The sequence below is a fragment of the Sturnira hondurensis genome, unplaced genomic scaffold, assembly GCF_014824575.4.
Source record: "Sturnira hondurensis isolate 20B ecotype Veracruz unplaced genomic scaffold, ASM1482457v3 Scaffold0001872, whole genome shotgun sequence".
Lineage (NCBI taxonomy): Eukaryota > Metazoa > Chordata > Mammalia > Chiroptera > Phyllostomidae > Sturnira > Sturnira hondurensis.
Genome location: NW_028074503.1, coordinates 6,394,237 through 6,409,925, shown reverse-complemented (window position 1 = coordinate 6,409,925; position 15,689 = coordinate 6,394,237). Strand labels below are relative to the sequence as shown.

Sequence of the window (15,689 nt, the reverse complement as noted above, 5' to 3'; positions counted from 1 at the left end):
AGCTGCAGTTACATATCTTTCAACTAACTTTGCCACATTATCCACTCCGAAAGGTTTTTATGAAAAACAATAGCTATCTGCCCTAGTTTACAATTTCACTGTGGCTAAAAGAGTTTCTCCAATGTGAAAAGCAAGTAACAATGTAAACTGGAATAAAATTGCTTTCATTACAATGGTGCAGACTAATAAGTGCTAAAGCTGTTTCAAAGTGAGCCGAATGCCTCGCTGGAGATCTGGGTGGTTTTCATGAAGAAAACAGGATTTGATGTCAGTCTAGGAGATTTGGAAAGTGCCAAGAAAGGGGGAAAACATGGAGGGGGGGGGTGCTGAAAGCCGGGTGGAAGCAAGTACAGGACAGGGAACATGTCAAGACACAGGCAGAACGCAAACTTGACAAGAGCCCCCAGGGTGACAGGCTGCCAGGGCCAGGGAGGGAACTGGGACTTTCGTTTGTATGTACTCAAGCCAGTTCCAAATTTTAAGGGAAGAAAAACGAAACATTTTAGGAACGCTAATTTGGGGATCATTTTCAGGGAGACTAACTGGGAGGATACTAAAGAACATCCAACTAAGAAATACATTTAAAAGATTTTTAAAAAGACATGATGAGATGCAAATTACCCAATTTACTTTCTTATTGTTAGAGCATCTCTCAGATTTTGTGATGGGCTGACTGGAATGTAACAACGCATCTTGGGAGACAGAAAAGATATAGGCAGAGCCATTTTTGAAGGGACAGGATAAGTTTGCTTTGTATGTATTTGCTTTAGGATGATCAGAACAAAGGACCCTGAGGAAGGGGGAGATGTAAGACTTTACTCATTTAGTGATTGCTGTTATTATTGACAGTGTGATGGAAACTCACTGGTTATAAGCCTCAATTTAAAATCTCATTAACCTTGATTTTAGTTGTCTAAACCCCTCAGTCATGGAAACCTTTGCTGTGATTAGAAGGAAGCTGGGGTGGGGGTGGGGAGAGATATCACCACAGTCCAACAATTGTTTTTCTAAAGTGAGTGCTAATGAGTTAAGCGGTTGCTGGAAGAAGGTCTAATGGACATCCAATCAGAAGCCTCACTGGGTGTGGTTGCTTTGCCCCTATCTTGGTTTGATCAGAGCTGGGGAAACTGACTCTACTAAACAAACTAACAGAGGACTGAAGTCTGATTTATGAGCAATGAACCTTTCTCTCACGCCATTATCTCGCCAGCCCAACTAGTCATTAGACAGTGGCCTGGGGGCCTAGCAAAGGGAATGAATAAATGTGAAGGGTATTTAATCTGGTCCATGGAAAGGCCGATGGGACATCCCTGCCTACCACAGAGCGTTAGTCTCCGCTTACTAAAACATTCACCTCGCCGCACTTGTCTTTATCACCTAAATGCCATGATATGAACTTCTTTTATTTGCCTGTGCTATACTCTAGTTCAGTGGTCCCCAACTGCCTTAATGGCCTGGGGAGCAGCTGGGGACTATGTTTAAATTAGAGTTAGGTACCCTCGCCCCACAGGTTCTGCCTGAGTGCCCACAGTGAAGCCTGGGAGTCCATATTTCTGGCAAACCTCCACGGGCTCCCAGGCAGCACTGAGTGACTTTGAACCAATCTGATTTGGCCTCAGGTAAGGTTCCAAGCCCACCACACCCACTTTAGTGCAAGCAGCTCTACATGTGCCTATTTTATTTGCTTTCTCTTCTGCCAAAGATTTGTTTGAATATAGATTTTCAACACCTTAACAAGAATTGGTAAATTATTTATCTAAGTTAATCTTGACCTTTTGATTAATACTCTTTGTCTTTGACAGGTTCATAAAACAGTATTTGGAAGCCCGTTGTTACATTATGATCACATTAACTCATTCACCAAATATTTATTGATCATCTTGTATGTGTCCGGCACTGTGCTAGGTACCAGAGATCCAACAGAGGACAAGACAGATAAGACCTCTGCAGTCATATTCTAGCTCAGGAGAGGTGGAATGGAGCAGGAAAAGACAGCATAGAAGTAAATACAATTATTTCACGTTGATACGTGCTGTGAGGAAAGAAGCAGGGTTTGTGGGAGCAAATCTCAGAGGGAATATGATTTAGACAAGGTGAACAAGAAATATCTCCTTATAAAGGTGACTTTCTGAGGACTAAAGGAAAAAGCTGGCTGCTAAGAGCTTAGATAATATAATAAAATGTGGTCATAGCCCTGGGCAGTGTGGCTCATGTGATTGGAGCATCATCCCTTAAACCAAAGGCCACAGGTTTGATTCCTAGTCAGAGCACATGCTTGCGTTGTGGATTCGGTCCCTAGTCAGGGACCTTAGTCAGGGTCCCTAGTCAGGCAACTAATTGATGGTTCTCTTCCACATTGATATTTCTCTCCTGCTCTTCCTCCCTCCCCCTTTTTTCTAAAATAAATAAACAGGTCCTCAGGTGAGGATTTTTCTATGTGGTCATAGAATTGTGAAACTGGAAGTAACAATGAGCTGAACAGTTAGACAATGGCAGTCAGAGAGATAATGGAGGTGATGCAGGCTCTGGAGAGGCAGAATCTGTGTGAAGTAGAAAACAGTTAAAGGTGAGGTGGTGAGGGAAACAGAGTCTACTGGGTGTCAGTCACTATACATACTGACGAGAGTGGAGATGAAGAAGAAAAATCTGAGCAAGGAACTAAAGTCTTCACAGCATAAAGTGGAAAAGCCAAGGGTAAAGGCAGATTACAGTGTGAGGAGGGGCCAGGGAAGGCTCAGCAGGACTCTTAGGCTTCACAGAAGCAGGAGGTTTCCCCAGAGGAACCATCCTGGAAGCCACAGTTGGAGGAGAAAGAAGTAGCCTCCTCTCTTCTGGCCTGAGGAAAAGTGGCTCGAATAAGCAAAGTTTTGTCTCCCTGAGAACGTGCAAGAGAAGCAGAGTCTTGGGGGCCAGCCAGGTTTCATTTAGAGAGAGTCATGGGAAACTACCGTTCCAGAAGTCCCTGGAGATTCAGAGGGAATTTGATGACCACAAGCAGAAGGTCTAAAGGGCACAATGGAAGGCTGGTTTTTTGTTTGTGTTCGTGTGGCAGAGAGAACTAACTAGGACATATTCAGGGGCACACACATTACACTCTGGATAATAATGGAAATACTACTACTATTAAAATAGTAATAATACCAGTTATTATTTATAGACATAGTAGTTGAAGAAACAGCAGTAATATAGTGGCATTTCCATTTGAGACCTGGGCTAAGTGCTTCTCGTGCAGACTACCAACAACTCCATGATCTTTCAAACCTCAAGTCAGATTTTGTATTATCTGTGAAAACATTCTGAACTGGAAGTCACTGGTCAGGGTACAGAGGGATTCAGAGTTTTGAAGTCACCCTGGCAGTCTCTAAGAAGACTGCAGACAAATTGTTTTAGAGCTAAAAATGATAGCAGCTATCTTATGGGGTTATACAAGTTGGTGAACAGTGATGGCAGGTTCCTCACATAATTGTGCACTAGAAAGAAGCACCCCCCGTAAACCTCAGCTAGAGCAAGGACCATGATGCCTGGAGGTGGCTCCCATCCACTTTGCTTCATTCCTCTTGCTCAACTTGCTAGAAAATTCCTAATCACCTCTGAACACCTAAGTCCATTCATTCTATCATTTGATTATTGATCCAATATTATGGAGAAATTTCTGTAGGATATAGACCATTCTAGACACTTGAGAATATAAGTAAGGTAAATGTATCTATATATCTATCTATCTGTCTACATATACACATCTCCCTGAGGAAATTTTCCCCTCCACTGCTGCTCCGCCCACCTTTAGGCTGGCGGCCCCATGCGTGATTCCCAAAGCACACCATTTGTTCATTAATTGTTTGACACTTGCTGACAACCCTGTAGGTGTCTCTCCCATCCAGTCTTCTCCTCAATCATTTTTTTTTCAACTTTGAGATCATGAATATATCTCTGCTTTCCAAAGGCTACTGTGTCTTCCAGAGTAGAAGTCAAAGTCCTTACAATTGCAGTCCCTACTAGAGGAGGCCACACCACGAACAAACCCCTCCTTCTGTGTGTCTTTACCTGGTCCCTGTGCAAGTCGCAGGAAGGAGGTAGTCAGATGAAGAGTGGAGGGTAGGTGGGCCAACTCGTCCCACTGACAGGAGCACTCATTTCTGATTCTACATCTGATACAATTTCACATAGAAGGACATCAAGTAGACCTTTTTGAATTCCTTAGTCATCCTGCACTTGAGGGGAGGTCTCATACATAAATGAAATTGTATGATAGCATGACTATAGTTTCTAAGTTGTGATGAATGAATGTATAAAAAGCGAAACTTTTTCCAAAGGAAAGAAAAATACTTTGTGCAAGTACTTTACAAACTAAAGTGGTTATCAGGATTTTATAATTAGCCTTACTACAATTTTAATGTTTAATTTATGACCTTAAACTCTTATTACAGAATGCCCCAAACACAACAACAGAAATTTCCATCCAAGTACAGATATATTTTGTATCTACATTCAGGTGGCCTAAATAAATCAGTGCTGGAAAGTAACACTCCTTACAGCTCAAGATCATTGACCTACAGAATGATTGAACTACCTTCTATTGCATTACAGGCAAAGCTAAGATAAATATTCAAGTTCCCTTCATTTCCATCTTGTAAATAACTTTTTCTTTTTCTTCTTCCTTTTTTGGCATTTTGGAAGATTATGTCATTGATAACTGTAGATGCAAAGATAGTACAAAAACAATAATGAACTTACTATGAACATATTGGGGTGGCCAAAAGGTACATCTAATTTTTTACTGTATGATGACTGTAGTAGCACTTCGTTGTCTTTAACTCCATTCAAAACAATTTTGTTAGATTATATTGTGACAGCGGTCATATCAGCATGCATTTTTAAAAAACTTATCAAAATTATTAAATTTCTGTGCAGCTATTTTAATATTGAAGGTGGAAGAAAAATCTGCAACATTTTTGTGTATTATGCTTTATTATTTCAAGAAAGGTAAAAACAGCCCTGGCTGGTATAGCTCAGTGGATTGAGCGCGAGCCTGCGAACCACAGGATCGCGGTTTGATTCCCAGTCAGGGCACATGCCTGGGTTGCAGGCCAGTTCCCAGCAGGGGACACACCAGAAGCAACCATACATTGATATTTCTCTCCTTCTCTCCTTCCCTTTCTCTCTAAAAATAAATAAATAAAATTTAAAAAAAAAAGAAAGGTAAAAACACAACTAAAATGCAAAAAACAAAGGATTTGTGCAGTGTATGGAGAAGGTGCTGAGACTGATTGAACATGACAAAAGTGCTTTGTGAAGTTTCTTAGTACTACTTACATTTTGGCCAAATAATTCCTTGCTGTGGGGTTATCTTATACATTAGATGTTTAGCAGCACCCCTGGCCTCTACACACTAGAAGCCAATGGCAGGAGATAGTCAACATATTCAAAATAACCAAATTAGTAAAGTTATTGGTGAAAATGAAAAATGTGTCCTTAATTTTACAGAAAAAACTAAGTGGACTTTTTGGCCAACCCAGTAGATTCAAATCAATAAACTATGTTTTATCCCAATAACATTCAGATAATTTAACATGGGGAAATCTGTAAGTATAAGGTACCCCATTAGGATTAAGTGAATAATAACATATAAGTAATCCAAATATATATAAAGTACAATGTAAAGCTTTGATTCAAAATGATGCAGGGATACCATTTTTTAATTATGCTTTCTGTGAAGAAGCTTACTACAAAACACGTATTTGGCACACTTTGCTGAATTGTTCTAGAAGCTTACATGAAATGTGCTCTCCCTGATAGTATTTTAAAATAAATATGTTAACACTCTTATCAATATACCCATATTTGTAAGTGTGCTTTCAACATTTTCCCTCTATTTTAACAGAATTTCAAGTTCCACATGCCTGCAGTGTCCGAGGAAAAACAGAAAAATCTTCTTCATTCTGAGAGATCTACTAGGGTCTTAACAGAGACCAGTCACTCACAAGGAGAGGGTCCACATCTGGGTAAGACCACAGAATCACCAAAGATTAAACTGATTGAAAAACATCAAGGAGCTAAGACCCTTTCCAAGAAGTTCAGAGAAATGAATTGGCCATTGGATGTTCGCCCTTTAAACAAAAGTTTAGTCAAAGACAACAAATGGACAAGGACTGATGCAACCCAAGAGAAGCGCAGGTCTTTCCTTCAGGAGTTTTGCAAGAAATATGGCGGAGTGAGTCATCCTCAATCACATCTTTTTCACATGGTATCCAGGATCTACGTAGAAGATAAACACAAAATCTTATACTGTGAAGTCCCAAAGGCTGGCTGTTCCAACTGGAAAAGGATTCTGATGGTGCTGAATGGACTGGCTCCCTCAGCATACAACATCTCCCATGATGCTGTTCACTACGGGAAGCATTTGAAAAAGCTGGACAGCTTTGACTTAAAAGGGATACACACCCGTTTGAATACCTACACCAAAGCTGTGTTTGTTCGTGACCCCATGGAGAGATTAGTGTCGGCATTCAGGGACAAATTTGAACACCCCAATAGTTATTACCACCCAGTATTTGGGAAAGCAATCATAAAGAAATACCGGCCAAATGCCTGTGAAAAAGCACTAAACAATGGATCTGGAGTCAAATTCAAAGAGTTTGTCCACTATTTGCTGGATTCGCACCGTCCAGTAGGCATGGACATTCACTGGGAGAAGGTCAGCAAACTCTGCTACCCGTGTTTGATCAACTATGATTTTGTTGGGAAATTTGAAACTTTGGAAGAAGATGCTAATTACTTTTTACAGCTGATCGGTGCTCCGAAAGAGCTGAAATTTCCGAACTTTAAGGACAGGCACTCCTCCGATGAAAGAACCAATGCTCAGGTCGTGAGACAGTATTTAAAGGATCTCACGAGAACTGAGAGACAGTTAATCTATGACTTTTATTACTTGGACTACTTGATGTTTAATTATACAACTCCATTTTTGTAGTTTGCATTCATTTTCTAAAACACTGTATTTACTTCATGATGATGGCCTTGAATCAGCTGACTGTAATTTTTCTATAATTCTCTGCATGAGAGAAATTTAACTAAATTCAGTTGTCTTGACTTAATGAAGGTTTTTACCAAATAGTATGACACCAACTGGCACAAAGTTATAGGAAAATTACCTAACAGAGACATGTAAACAACTTGAGTTGCTCTAAAATGTTTGCAAAAGAGCTGCTTTTGTATTATGGGTTATATTATAGAAGCAATAACCTAGCCAGCTGCTACATTAGCTTCAACAGCCTCTCACAATGATAAGGAAAGGGCTCTAAAATAGTGCGAGTGAATGTCTACATTCTGGAATTTGTTTCATAAAGTGCACAGATTTATTTTTAGCAGTCTGTGGCACATTAATCAAACACTGGATAGTTTTTTTACACCCTGGAAATCTTTCTATCAGCTGCAATGATAAATCAATTTTGAAATGCTATTTTGAACCTAGGCATTTTACTTTAGGTTGGAAGGCATTATGTGATTTACAGTGTGAGAATGTAGCAGGAAAACCAGATGAGGTTATGGGTTTTTATATTCAACAGCCAATAAAAAGGCACAACATGCTAAGATCAAAGATCTTTGCATCTGAAGCAGGCCGTTGAGAGGTTTAAGCCTCATCAGATATGTGCTCCTAATTCTGCTGTAATTGGGCAGAGATAGGGGATTGTTTCAGGACGAATCATCATCACAAGTTGTAGAAGAATATTGTTTGAGTCGAAGCATCGTGTGCAAAACTTTATATGTGAAAGTTACTCTAAGAATAGCTTTTGTTTTCAGTCCAATTATTCAGCTTGGGAATGACTTCTTGAAAACTAATATGCCACTTTACTGATAGGTTCTGTTCTAGAGAATGAACGTAGCAGGAGCCCTTAGAAACATTTTAATGGGTTTGTGCATAAACAAATGAGGGTGTTTTCTTTTTAAGTTTAAATATTATGTGCTTAACAATGTCAAATACTATTGCATTCAGATATTAAATCTAAGCCTTCAGAAAATAAGACCATGTGTCACCTCCTCGAGATATTGTCATGCATTTTAGAAATTTTTTTCCAACGAGCCCTAAAGTAGAAGACACATTTGAATGGGAAATTCATATCATTGGTCAGCTGTTCCCATGAGTAAAGCAAACCACATGTCACTCAAATCTCATTTAAGTGCATTTCTTAAACATGTTTCTTTTTCTAAACTATCATTTTTGGTCAGCAAATATTCAATAATGTCTGTCAAAGAAAAGTAGGCATTAATATCTGAAGAGTAATAGATGAAGACAGTTACAGTCATACTTATTTCATTTTGATTTCTATATCATGGCCGAGTACTCATGAGCTGCTTCACTCTGTACAACACCTAACCCATCTGTGTCTCCCATTGAGTGAGCGGCAGGGGTGTCCAACCTGAGGCCCGCAGGCCACATTATGTCCCAGCATGGCTATAAATGCAGTCCGACACAAAATCATAAATTTCCTTAAGACATATGACATTGCTTTCTGTGGTCATTGTCACAAGGTGTGGCCCAAGACGTTTCTTCTTCCACTGTGGCCCAGAGATGCCAAAAGGTTGGAAGCCCCTGGTAGAGGCAATGGGCTGCCAGCTCCTAAGTATTAAACCTTCTGAACCAAACTTTTGCTAGTTTTCCACTCCATTTACTCTTGACTCTGGACTATATTCAAGCTGTGCCCTCCATTTTTAAGGAGTTATACTCCAGAGGAATCTAAGTTGTATAATTTAAATTTTGCTATACCAAGTAGAGTGTAACCCTAGTAACGGAGGGATGTTAAAAGTATCTTTTTATGGAGAGAAAAAGATAATAGAAAATATGCTAAAAACCTAAAAATTTATTCATACACTGTACAAACTAGTTTTAGATAGGATCTGCTATAAAGGATAGAGGCCGTTGTCTCAAAGTTATTCCTAAATCATCTAACGAACAAAGAAAAAAAACTTTCTTTTCATAAACATGGGGAAAAATGGAAACAAGGGACCTGTCTCTCTTATTAACATTTCTCATGCACTTGAGAGGATAAAAGGGGGCCCGTGTGGCGCTGGTGGTAGAAAAGGGGGGCGAGAGGAAGGAAACGATCACAGAGCTGGTCAGAGCTGCTGGGTGCCTTTTGCTCCGTGCACTCCCTGGCAGACCCTTCCCGCCGCGCCTGCACAGTCGCAGGTGGTGCTTCAGCTGTTCTTTTCCTGAACAAACTCTGATGCCAGCTAACACCCTGTGTGCTTGTGGGGTCCAGAGACCATGTGTGGTTTTACCAGGGAGATCACATTTTTTATGTACCTACTCTTCCTTTTAAATGACTTCTTTACATGTTAGGGCTAAAGAAGTCAGCCATCATCCTGGATTCCTTATAATTTTAAATACCCATCCCATGTGTCTCTCCAGAATGATTCTGCTTTGCACACCAGTTCATGGTCACGGTTGCCAACCCTGCTTGTGTACAGATTGCAGGTGTGAGCATCACTGTGCCTTTGGACAGTCACGGTTTCATGGATTTCCATTCCCAAAGGCAAGTGACCAAATCTAGACTCATCCTCCGGATGTCCAATGTTTCCATGTTAACATTATCATGCTGTAGGTATAATTATAAATCCTTTGATTGAACCCCAAGGATTTTATTTGTTTTTATAGGGAGCAGTAAAACCCTGAGCAGGCCCCTTAGCTCTGTTTTTCCTGGGTCTGGAATTACTATTAGAGTAATCAGTTGGTAATTAAATCCAAAACCATACTTACTTAACCTGGTGAACTACCTATAGATATGCACTATCGATGTGATTGTGACCAGAAATGGCCATAAATTTCATGAAAATGTATGTACAGGACACCCAGCTTTCTGATTTTCTCAAATGTATTTCAATTACTCATTAAGTCAATGGCACTATGAGGCCACTTGCTAATTCTCTGCCTTCACAGTCCATAAAATATTATCTAGCAATTCAAGGCGTACTTGGACACCAGTTATAATTAGAAAGAGAGAAAAAGACTCTTACACTTTATTCATGAGTCATTATTCTTCAAAAAGATGTTGTCTTCTAGCCCTGGCCAGGTGGCTCAGTTGATTGGAGTGTTGTTCTGTGCACCAAAAGGTTGCAAGTTTGATCCCTAGTCAGGGCACATACCTAGGTTGCAAGCTCGTTCCCCAATTGGGGCTCATACAGGAGGTAACTGATCAATGTTCTCACCTCTCTCTCTCTCTATCTCTATCTCTATCTCTATCTCTATCTCTCTATCTCCCCCACCTTTTTCTTCTCTCTCTCTAAGATCAATGAAAGTATTCTTGGGTGAGGATTTTTTTAAAGTTGTTATCTTCTAAAATATATAGTGTTTAAATGAAGGAATATATGCACAGATGCAGAGAACTTGGAGTATTAGCGCTCCCTTTGAAAAGATAACTTGCTACATTGGCTTAACTCGGAATTAGTAAGCTGGGGATGCAGTAAACATCTTCCTAAGGTCAGTTCTCCTTTGGCCTCTGAGAGCCCCTTAGTCTCTAGGCCTTCATGGAATATGGCAAAGCAGAAACTCTGCCTGTGACTAACATCCTCAGCATGCTCCAGTATTTGAAGAATGGTTGACCAAAGGCTTTTAATAGTCACTCAACTGCCTGATAACCTTAGACCAGGGCTGAGTTTAGCCCTACCTGTAGAGCCATACTTTCTCCATCTCAACCATACCCTTTATAATATTCATTATCATAGTCGTAACCAAACATTCAACAGTCCAGTGTTTTGTATACAACCCCCCCCCCAACACCAATATATAATACAGGAATCTGAAGCAGAGTTTGGTTAAGTAACTTGCCATAAGAGTCACAGCTGACAATTAGGTAAGGGGACAGAATGAATACAAGCAGCAAGTATGACCACCAACTCTCAGAATACTATCCACTTACATATTTCCTTTGACTTTCTTTTACCTACACTCAGAACACCTATACTCAAAAAATAAATGTTTTTGCTGAAGATTCCTCTACAGCTTCTTTTAGTGTGTGCATTCCTGCACATAGTATAGTATGTACATTCCTGCCCATAGTATGTGCACTTCTCTTTATGACTTTCAGGCATCTACAGAATCAGTGGGTCTAGAGAGAAGGCACTAAGGCAGCTCAATGGAGGGAGTGATGTAAATAAACCACATGCTTTTTCTACACTAGTACTCACACTTTCACCTAAAGTATAATAACTGTGCACATGTTAATCTTTCACATTTCTAAGATGGTGTATTTGTTTCAGATTTGGGAGGTAAAGTTTTAAAAATGCATGATTCTGATTAATATGAAGGCCATTTACTGAGCACTTACTAAGTACCAGACACAGGCAAAATATTCACTTAATGACATGAAGAGTATGTGTAATCCTTATTTGAAAAAAATGAAAGGTATTGTTCCACCCATCACTTGATGCATGAGAAGACTGAGGTCAGAGAGGGTGAATGGCAGGCCCCAGAGTCAACTTCCGGGCAAGGTCTCTCTGGCTCCAAAGCTGCGACCACACACGGCACCTAAGGGTCGGATCTGGCCACAGTCATACCTGGTTTGGCCTTCAGTGCATTTTATTTACTATTTGAGCTAGTTGACAATATCTTAAAATTGGAACTGTTTTATCAATTACGGGAAACTTCTGATACCCTGAATCTTATGTGCTCACTTGAGAATAGTTGGGCAGATTGGAAGTCAGCTCATTTAGAGAAGCCAGAGGCCTCTTGCTGCTTGCACCCTCACCTGGCCGTCATCACTCACTGACCTTACCTGGCTGGCCCCCAAGTGTCCCACCTTTCAACTCCTGCTCTGCAGTATGTGTTCTTTTATCCACCAAGTTTCCTAAGGAAAAGTGATTCCTGAACATTTTCTTTAAATGTATTTCTGTTGTGCAATCCTTGAAGTTGTCACCTCCTGGGTTTTCTTATCTTCACTCAGAATGCAGCTTGTCTTTTGGTCTTATACCCAGTGGAATCACCAAACAATATCTCATTGTTTGAGGAAATCTCTCTTGACCAACAACAAAGATGTTGGGAGAAATCCAGTACCTTTCTTTGGCATCCTTCTGTCCTAGCCACTTGGTCCCCTGGCAACTGCGTGTCTCCCCATCCCCTCCAGCAGAGAAGAGCATTCTCCCAGGCCCTCGGAACTGCAGTGGCCGGGGGGTGCAAACTGGTTCCCACTGATGCATCCAGGCTGCTGTTCCGTGACCTACCTCCGACATTGCTCCTGTTTTACAGGGGTCCCCACCCTTCCTCAACTCTGAAAATTGCCCAATTCCCAGCTTTCTCTGGGGATTTCACTATCTAGCTCAAGACACTCCTCTCCACCCCATTTCTGCTATTATCCTGGGCGCCTTTAGCATTCCCAGTGCCCTCCCAGAGCCTGTCCTCTTCCCCTCCCACTCCAACATTTAGGGAGCCGGAGAAAACAGGAACACGGCCATGGGACGCAGGGGCAATGACTCTTGTCCCCAAAGAGCAGAAAACCTGTGGCAAACTTTATAGGACTTTATTTTGCTCACTATTTCCTCCAAAGTTTAGAAAAAATGTCCTTCAGAAATATTATAAACTGACATGTACTCAGAATGCTAGAGGAAATGCCAACTTAAACTGACTATATTATTAGGATGGCTGTAATTTGTTTTAGGGGAAAAAATCAACCCTGATTTAGCTTGTCAAGTCCTCAAAAAATAGTGCAGGGACCACCTGTAGGGCAGTTATCCCAATTTTTGTAAAAACATTTCTGTACCTCACCCAAGAAGTGCTGAATCAGAATCTCTGTTTTTTAAAAAAGAGAGAATTTTCTCCTTTTTTAAAATAATCTTTTGGGATGAGTCTGATATAGAGCAAAGTTTGAGTTTGTGACTTTTTCCCAATCCTAGCCTATTGTATAAGTGATGATGGAGCCCGATGTTTTTATTCTATTACTCTGTTGAAAGGTTAAAGAACCTCAACTCAGAGACGGGTCACTGGCTGTCTGATCAGGGCCGAGGCAGAAACTTGGCATCTGAGGTCTGCCAAACGCGAGAACTAGAGCTGAAACGATGAAATGAGTAATGGGGGCGGCATGGGGCCTGGCCCGAACTTTTTGAAAGTCTTCAGAATAAAATAAGGAAATGGAAACATTCCCCCTTTGAGACACAGAAGACTGAGGGCTATTTTGTACTGAAGGCAATTTTGGCAACTCAGCTTCACAATGGACAAAGTGGAGACTAATAAAAAATAATTTCTCAAATGGACCAGAGATGATTGAAAATGGAAAGTTGCTTGCTCTTTGGGTAATTAGTTTAAAAGCAAGTGCCCCCAAGATATATTTTGAATTTTAACTTAAATGGTAAGAATGTACATTTTCTTGGACTTCATTAAAGGGTTTGTCTCTTCTTGCCCTTCTGTTCAGCTGGGTCCTATGACATCGCTGGCATTTGGCCATCTCGGGTGGCACAGGCAGCCTTTACCTGGGGCTCCACCACAGTTCCACTGCCACCTTCCCAGTTCGAGCCCCAGTAGCAGTGACCTGGACCATTACAAATAGTCTCTGAAAAGAAGCCTTACTTCTTATCATTCTTTCCTTCTTTCTCTCTTTTTTCTTTTTAGAATTTTAATTGTGAGAAAACATACGTAATATAAAACTTACCATCTTAATCATTTTAAGTATTTTTATTGATTATGCTATTACAGTTTTCCCAATTCCGCCCCCCCCCCATACTCCCCAATCCTCCAGCATTGCCCGGCACATTAGTTCGTGTCCATGGGTTGTACGTATCAGTTCTTTGAGTCCTGTTTCCTATACCACTTTTTATTTCTCCCCATCGATTTTATGCCTACTAATTATGCTTCTTCCCTGTACCTCCCCCCCCCATTCTTCCCTCCCTCCTCCCCACTGAAGTCCCATCTTAATCATTTTTAAGCGGCTTTAAGAATATTCGCATTGTTACACAGCTGTCATCAGTATCCATCTCCAAAACTCTTCTCATCTTGCAAAACCAAAACTGACATAATAACCCCTTTTCCCCCTCCCCCAGCCCTGGAAACCACCATTTCACTTCCTGTCTCCCTGAATTGGATGACTCTGGGTACCTCGTGTAAGTAGAATCATACTGCATTTGCCCTTTTGAGACTTAGAATGTTGTCTTCAAGCTGCGTTCATGTTGTAGGTATGTCCGAATTTCCTTCCTTTCTAGGGCTGGATGATATTCATTGTACATGTAACTCCTCCCTTTAATCCACTCGACATGCTTTGAAAATAAACAGTTTCCAGCATCATTCTTCCCAGCTTCAAGGCCCTGAGCAATATCACCCTGACCCAATATCACCAAATAACTGCCTCCAAATTATTACTATCCAGCCAAATTGAACTATTACATTCTTTGACAACATTCTTGCTTTTCCCCCTTTTTGTTCCTATTATTTGCACAGCCTGAAGTGTGCATTTCTCCTCTCTCCAACAACCTCATCACATGCTCTATCCAACACCATCATTCCCTGCCCCATTTGCCCCTCCCCTCTAGGCCTTCCCTCCCCGCCTCTCCCATGACCACCCCTCATTCCCTCACTCAGCTCACTTCATCCTCTTTGCTTGGGGAATCTCTTCTTTTGTCCTCACTTCAACTACACCCGTGGGCTGATGGTTCCCAAATCTCTTTCTCCATCCACACAACTGCCATGGGCTTTGACTCAGATTCCCAACTTCCTGCTGGACCTCTTCACCTGAGGTCCCAGTAGCACTGCCGACCCAGCATGACTAAAGCTGAGCTCCTCGTCTAACCAGGGACCTGCTTTCTCCTTGATGATGCCCCCCCCACCCCATCTACTGTCTCCCACAATGAGAACCACAGAGTCAAGCTAATTTCTCCCTGTGCTGACTCCCCACAGCCACAGGAAAGCCTACTAACTTACCACCTGCATTTTTCTCAAGCTTCCCATTCGTTCTGCTACTGGCTTGGCTCAAACCCGCACCCTCCCTTACCGGAAGCACTCCAATTTCTAATGGATCTCCCACTTCCGCTTTCCTCACCACCATCCCCCATACAGCTGCCACTGTAATCCCTCTCAAATGTAAACCCAGGCCTGGCAGTTCTCTGTTTACGGCTCCTTCCTGACTGCCATCATCCAGTTCCATTTTTGAACACACATGCCACGTCCTCCATGATCTTAGTCCTCCTCCAGTCCTGCCTCCCTGCCCATCTAGAACAACCTAGAACGATCCTGATTCCCTGACATTGCACAGTCTCCTGCCCGCTGGGCCCTTCGAATGCTTCCTTCACTGGACCACCCACCTGAACTTTCATGTGTCTCCCCAACACCTCCTAACCCCTGAACTCAGCTCAAGGAGTCATTCCTTAGCTCTGGCACGGCTCCAAGGAGACCCCCTGCTGTGAGTACCCAGCAGTTACTGAGAAGCAGTGTGCTGTGGTGGTCAAGAGCCTGCGGCCTGTGGACAGTAAGAATTGGATTTGAATTCAATATTTTCAAATTTTAAACTTTGGATCCTCTCCAGTTTATGTAATGTCTCTGAGTGCTGATTTTCTCCTCTCAAAAATAAGGATAACAATACCTACCTTGTAAAGTTATTGTGACAAACAAATGAGAAAATGTTCACAAAGTGTTTAATGAGTGGTCAATAAATTATACCTATTATTATTATCCTATTAGGGCCTGTGTATAGTTCTATCTTTACACTCCTAGA

At 41.4% G+C, this 15,689-nt stretch overlaps 1 protein-coding gene and 1 long non-coding RNA gene across 3 annotated transcripts in view; one reads left to right on the top strand and one right to left on the bottom strand.

The window, feature by feature from the left end:
• CHST9 (carbohydrate sulfotransferase 9) overlaps positions 1 to 7,824 on the top strand; it is a 237,209-nt gene extending 229,385 nt beyond the window's left edge. Inside the window, exon 6 of the mRNA XM_037032310.1 lies at positions 5,882 to 7,824. Coding sequence (XP_036888205.1) covers positions 5,882 to 6,970 — 1,089 coding nt within the window. The 3' untranslated portion in view covers positions 6,971 to 7,824. The remainder of the gene's footprint in view (positions 1 to 5,881) is intronic.
• LOC118977410 (uncharacterized) overlaps positions 1 to 15,689 on the bottom strand; it is a 144,058-nt gene that overhangs the window by 96,289 nt on the left and 32,080 nt on the right. Inside the window, exon 3 of one of the 2 annotated variants that reach the window (XR_005064529.1) lies at positions 6,105 to 6,255. The exons of the other annotated variant lie outside the window; for it this stretch is intronic. This is a non-coding gene — a long non-coding RNA (uncharacterized LOC118977410). Of the gene's footprint in view, positions 1 to 6,104; positions 6,256 to 15,689 lie in introns of those variants that run through there. 2 annotated transcript variants of the gene reach the window in all.